The 6947-nt window shown below is 38.5% G+C and overlaps 1 protein-coding gene across 1 annotated transcript; it reads right to left on the bottom strand.

Annotated features, from left to right (window-relative positions):
• Nucleotides 1-789: 789 nt before the first annotated feature.
• LOC143875493 (cytochrome P450 82C3-like) lies at nt 790-6427 on the bottom strand. The gene is made up of 2 exons (XM_077377058.1): nt 5630-6427; nt 790-1606 (listed from the first exon to the last, which is right to left on the bottom strand). Exons 1-2 carry the CDS (start codon nt 5822-5824, stop codon nt 980-982), a joined length of 822 nt encoding a protein of 273 aa, XP_077233173.1. The 5' UTR covers nt 5825-6427; the 3' UTR covers nt 790-979.
• Between the last annotated feature and the right edge of the window lie 520 nt (nt 6428-6947).

Raw genomic sequence — 6947 nt, 5'->3', positions numbered from 1 at the left:
TACCCAAGAAGCTATCTCGGGTCTGGTCGGGTCGGGGTTATTTTTTAAAATTACCCAAGATTCCTAAACCCGACCCTACCAGAGATAGTTTCCCGGGGTCAGGTCGGGTTTTTCAACATTCTCGATGCATGCACAATAAGCATGAATTGCTTGACTAACAGTTTTTATTTTTTTTTGTGTTATATTGGCATGCCAAGTGCCTACCCTTACAAATTATAAGTTGAGTAATAATTCTCTTCAATCTCTTTTTTATTCTTCCTGTACTTCCGCTCACTTGTAAATTGTAACTATGGTTTTAGTTTGGGAGAAAAAACAAAATATGGCAGTCGCAAGTCAGGTCGGGTGTGTCAGGTTTTGCAGAACCCTACCCTACCTACGCTACCCTACATGCTATGTCTGATTGGGTCAGGTTGGGTTTTGATATAAAAAAAAAAAAAAAATCCTAAACACGACCCATGATTTTTTCGGCAAGTTTCAACCCTAATAGTGGGGGTAAATTTTATAATTTCTACTTCTAGGATTGTCACCAGACTCACCACCAGATGTGTAGTGGCTGTTATTTCCATCACATGCAATGAAAAGTGGTGATTGATCCATGGGGCCTCCATCAGTAACACAATGCACCCGAACACATTCCACAAGGAAAAAACAATAACAGTTACCCTTTTTATCACCTTTGCTCAAGGGTTTGAGATCATTCAATCACCACCATCGGATCAGCAAAAATGTACTGGACTTGTGGTGGCCCACCAAATCAATTTTAAAAAAAATGAAAATTAAAAAAGCACATCCCATAAAATCACAAGAAACACTCTTAACTAAATATAAATCCATAGCAAACAGAAGGGAAGACAACAACTTATCTCCAGTAAAATCTCATATGATAAGATCCTAGAGAAACAAACTCAAAGGTGTAGCAAACTTAAGAATGTTGACATGAATTTTGAGCTACTTATTCCATTTCCACACACTAATCTCCCTAGATGTAGAGTTCCTTAGGGAGCCTTGGGCTAATCAGGACTTCAAGAGGCCTTTCCTTGCAAAGAGAGACACCATTTTTCTCCTCCATGTCAATGCCCACATCAGAAGGGCTCTTCCAATCAAATGCTTGCAAGGCACGTGCGAGCGTGAGCTGCATCACATTAAGGGCAAATCCCATTCCGGGACAAGCCCTACGACCAGTCCCAAACGGCATATACTCGGTGTTATTTTGTCCCTTAAGATCCACATCAGCGTTGGTCGTCAAGAACCTCTCTGGACGGAATTCTTCAGGATCCAGCCATACATTCGGATCTCGGTGTATCATCCAAGCATTCACTAGTAGACGGGTCCCACGAGTGATCCGATATCCAGTTACATCACAATCTTCCATTGCCTCGTGGGGCACTAAGAGTGGAGCGGCGGGGTATAGGCGCAAAGTCTCTTTTACGATCGCTTGAAGATAGATCAGCTTTGTGAGATCTGATCCGTTGATGACCCGATCCCGGCCCACCTGGGCGTCTAGCTCAGCTTGCACCTTCTCTAACACGTCGGGATGGTTCAGTAGTAGTGAGAGCATCCATACCATGGTGTTTACTGTGTTCTCCACCCCTGCTATTATTAAGTTCTGTAGGAGGATTTAAGTACCAAAGGCTTAGAGAATTCAGTGTTATACTAAGAATTAGGAAGGAGCAATTAAGGAGAATAAGAACAAATATGATCTACTGTAGCCTTTAATATCAGTCATTATTTGGTATCAGAATTGTCATTCGGATCGAGGCGGAATCAGATACCAACTCCCAAGGCAGGTAACAGATTCCGCCATTTCCCCCTTTAATTCCGCTCCGGTGTCAATTCCGGTCCCAGATTCCATTCATGTTTTGTACCAAACGCTGGAGTTGAGCGGGATCAGAATAGGATGCCAATTCCAGCACCTGATTCCAGTGATCCAAACTAGAGGTATATAAAGTTTGCAGCATCTTGTTTTGGTCACTTCCACCTTTAACTATTTCAAGCTCTTTCATCGGTTCCTAATGAAAGAATATGAGGAAAAAAGAGGTGGACATAGCAACTTTCTTACATATAATATCTCATAAGATTTTTGACATTATAGCATTCTATGAATAGCGCCTCGTTATAATTCGTATCCAGGCAATATCTATTTCCATTGATTTTATATTTGAAACACACACTACTTTTATAAAAGGTTATGTCATATATTATCAAATGAGTCATATATTATAAAATGAGGAAAGTGTTGGTGAGCTTAAGCTCACCAAACTTATGGTGTGCTTAAGCTCCCCAATCATATGGGTCCCACATTTTTTGTGGTGATCCAAACCATTCATTTGCAAGGCTTTATCATAGATAGGGTGTGTACCAAAAATCAGCTCCATAGGATCATCCTAACCCCTCCATTTGTGGAGGACAAAAATGGGCAGATTTGTGGACAAACAATATCTATCCATTTTGACCTCAACAAATGGATGGTTTAGGATGATCCTATGGAGCTGAATTTTGGTACACACCCCATCTATGCAAGGGCCTTTCAAATGAATGCTTTGGATCATCCTAACAAAGTAGGCCCCCATGTGATTGGGCGCTTAAGCTCACCATAAGTTTGGTGAGCTTAAGCTCACCAACACTTTCCTCAAATAAAATATAGTTTATATTATAAAATATAGTATATTACTAATAAGGGAAAATTCTCAAAAAAATAGGATTTCTATCTGAAATTCTCAAAAAAGGGTTAAGTTCCCTAATTTCTCAAAAAGGGGTGAAACACATCACAATGAGTGTTTTTGGACAAAAATGCCCTTGTGTTGGTTTTTCCTCTAAGAAAGTAAGCAACAAATCTCAATGTATTTCACCTAACATTTTGATCTTTTTACCTTCTTCTTCCCCATGCCAAAATCAAACTTCATTGTCTTTGTAAAAAACCCAAAAGAAATTCCATTGCAGAGGGGTGAAACTCCCCTCTCCTAAAATGTAGATTTTATTGGATCTTTTATTTTTCTTTGGCTATCAAACCTAAGCTTCTCAAGTAGGTCCATGGTGATACATTTGCATAGGTTTAACATGGTCCTTACAATGATATGGTGTATTGTCATCATCTTGTTTATTTGTTAGGAATTTTTTATAGTTTTGTTAGGCATTTGTTATTGTCATCATCCTCTTTACAATGCTATGGTGTATTGTTTAGATGACCTAATACTTGGATGTATGGTGTATTGTCACTCGGATGTTATGGTGGTTCATAGTTTAGATGGCCTAATATTTACGAGAATGACTGTATTTATAGTCTTTTAAACGCTCAAAAGCACTCATTATACCTAGGAACCACTATTTACCATTATGTAGTGGTTCAAGCTATAAATAGTGGTTCCAAGGTATACATAGTGGTTCCAGAGTAGAAATATTGCTTCACATAATCTAATAGTACTTCATTGGGTGTCAATGTTGCAATGAATTTATGAACAATTGGTCAAATAGTGTTCGAAACACTCAGATGTTATGGTGGTTCATAGTTTAGAGGGCCTAATACTTGTGAGAACGACTGTATTTATAAGGTTTTAAACACTCAAAATCACTAATTATACTTAGGAAGCACTAATTACACCTAGGAACCACTATTTACCATTATGTACTAGTTCAAGCTATAAATAGTGGTTCCAAGGTATACATAGTGGTTCCAGAGTAGAAATATTGCTTCACACAATCTAATAGTACTTCATTGGGTGTCAATGTTGCAATGAATTTATGAACAATTGGTCAAATAGTTTTCTAAACACTCGGATGTTATGGTGGTTCATAGTTTAGAGGGCCTAATTGTGAGAATGACTGTATTTATAAGGTTTTAAACACTCAAAATCACTCATTATACTTATGAACCATTAATTATACTTATGAACCACTAATTATACCTAAGAACCACTATTTACCATTATGTAGTGGTTCCAAGGTATAAATAGTGGGTCCAAGTTATAAATAGTGGTTCCAGAGTAGAAATATTGCTTCACACAATCTAATAGTGCTTCATTGGGTATCAATGTTGCAATGAATTTATGAACAATGGGTTAAATAGTTTTCTAAACACTCGGATGTTGTTGTGGTTCATAGTTTAGATGGCCTAATACTTGTGAGAATGACTGTATTTATAGGGTTTTAAACACTCAGAAGTACTCATTATACCTAAGAACCACTAATTATACTTATGAACCACTAATTATACCTAGGAACCACTATTTATCATTATGTAGTGGTTCCAAGGTATAAATAGTGGTTCCTAAGTAGAAATATTGCTTCACACAATCTAATAGTACTTCATTGGGTGTCAATGTTGCAATGAATTTATGAACAATGGGTTAAATAGTTTTCTATACACTGGGATGTTATGGTGGTTCATAGTTTAGATTGCTTAATAGTTGTGAGAATGACTATATTTATAGGGTTTTAAACACTCAGAAGCAATCATTATACCGATGAACCACTAATTATACTTATGAACCACTAATTATACTTAGGAACCACTATTTACCATTATGTAGTGGTTCCAAGCTATAAATAGTGGTTCCAAGTTATAAATAGTGGTTCCAGATTAGAAATATTGCTTCACACGATCTAATAGTACTTCATTGGGTGTCAATGTTGCAATGAATTTATGAACACCTGTATGACGGAATGGTGGAAAGGTCGACCTTTTCACATGTTTTACAATTGTCTGACAGAATTGGTCTTCCTACCTGTTTGGTCAAAAGGTTGACCTATCAAGGCAATTCCCACATGTTTGTACATATGCTATAAAGGTCGACTTGCAGGTCGACCTATTATGGCAAATTCGCACATGTTTGCGAAGAATGCAAAAGGGTCAACCTTCAGGTGTGACCCGTACAATACTATTTGCATTGTATTTCATTAGATCACCCTGTGGAAATGATTTTTTAGGCACAACCTATTTGCATTGTGGCTCATCTAATGGACGGTTTGGATCATCCTATGGTGTGACCCGTATAATACTTTTTTGAAAAATTGCTGGAGTATATGGGTTTACACCATATAAAAACTCTTTCTCGTGAAGAAACAATATAGGTCTTCCCTACCACTAAGTCAAAAGCCAAAAGTATTTATGTAATTGAACACAATTTGTAGAAAGGCAGGGAAAAATTCACCTCGTATTTTTCAAAATGGACTATACAGCCCACACCATAGGATGATCCAAACCGCCCAATTGATGGGCCACAACATAAATAGGTTCTACCCTAAAAATTATTTCCATAGATGATGCCAACCGTCCAATCTATAGAAGTTTCCATAATCTAAATCCCGCTTTAGATCTGATGGTTATAATCATCCTAAGGAAATGATTTTTGGGGCAAAACCTATTTACGCTGTAGCCCATCAATTGGGCGATTGGGATCATCCTATGATATGGGCTGTATAGTCTATTTTGAAAAATATGGGTTGAATTCATCCTAGATGTAGACTCAAATGAGTCAATGATGACAATGATGGGAGTTTTGAAATTATGACCCACACCCACCACGGATTTGGTTCACATCTTCTCCCATCAAATCTCTTGGAAGGACCACTAGTGATGATCCTAATGATCAAATCAATGGAAATTTGAATGAAGGGTTCAAATTTTGCTTACCAGTGTTGTGGCTTTGATAACAATGTTGGTATCGCGGTTAAGCTCGGTTAGGCTGCCATCTTCTTCCATCGTTAACATCATATCAATGAAATCAGGGCTCCGATCATTGGAGCCGTCAGATTGGATCCTCCTCCGACGATGATCGTCTACCAAATCCTGCACGATGGTGTCCATTTCCATATGGGTCCTCTTCATAGTTTTGTATTCACCCTTTAAATCCAACCACGCAAGCAAAGGTATCGCGTTGTAAATTGCTGCAACTCCAAGGAACTTATTGAATTCCTTCGCTGCCGTCCTTAACCGTCGAGCAAATTGAAAATACTCTAATCTACCCAATCTCTATATATGAAAATTGCTATCAATTAACTAAAAATTCCAACAATACCTCCCAACTGCTCACGATAAGGGTGCGGCGCATACCGAGCCAGATGGTTAAGGTGGGTCTGTACTTATCGGCCATGGCTCCTAGGATTCGAAAGAGCGGTGCACTGCCGCCGAGCAAGTGGAGGTGGCCGATTATAGGCCAGGCACCAGCTGGTTCGGGTGCCTCCTTGGTCTTACTTTTAGTCCTAGCTGCCGAGCAAGTGGAGGTGGCCGATTATAGGCCAGGCACCAGCTGGTTCGGGTGCCTCCTTGGTCTTACTTTTAGTCCTAGCTATCCACAGTTTGTAGAGAAGAACCATGACAAGAATCCCAGCAATTGATTGCATATGGAGAAGAAAGTCCATAGCTGGGTTGTAAATGCTGATCTAAGGAGCACAGCCTTTATTTAAATCCATTGGATGACTAATTTATTATTTAAACCATTGTGAAAGTTCTAGATGAACAAATAGTAGCGTGAAATTTAAGATATTTAATTACTAATATTTTAAACCACAAACAGCTATTTCAACAGAATTGAGTGGAAGTCTGAAACTACGTGACAGGAAGTTCTATCGATGGCTTGAAAAACACATGTGGTTAGAATTGGCTGAAGAGAAGATCAGGGATTCTATCAGAAGAGATTGTTTATGTTGTGGGAGTATATTTCTAGTGAAAAATGTACAGTGGGGCACACTTAGATGATCTAAACCACTCCTTTGTTAGACCCGTCCTAAATAGACATGCTTAAAAAAATTATGCTAAAACTCTGATCCACAGATTTGGTAAAGAATTCCTTTATGAGGGTGGTTAGTCCCCATTGACTTTAAAGAACCCCAGGAAACTTCAGGAGTAACCCATTAGTCCTACTCGATTCTTGGCTTCCACTCTCAAAACCCAAGTTAGCAATGAGGTTCAAGATTTAGTCCACGGACTCCCCTAAAGATCTTATTCTCTT

This window comes from Tasmannia lanceolata, unplaced genomic scaffold (genome assembly GCF_043159265.1).
Source record: "Tasmannia lanceolata isolate RefF3 unplaced genomic scaffold, GAP_Taslan_0.1 ptg000004l, whole genome shotgun sequence".
NCBI lineage: Eukaryota > Viridiplantae > Streptophyta > Magnoliopsida > Canellales > Winteraceae > Tasmannia > Tasmannia lanceolata.
This window is presented reverse-complemented; position numbering and strand designations above follow the sequence as displayed.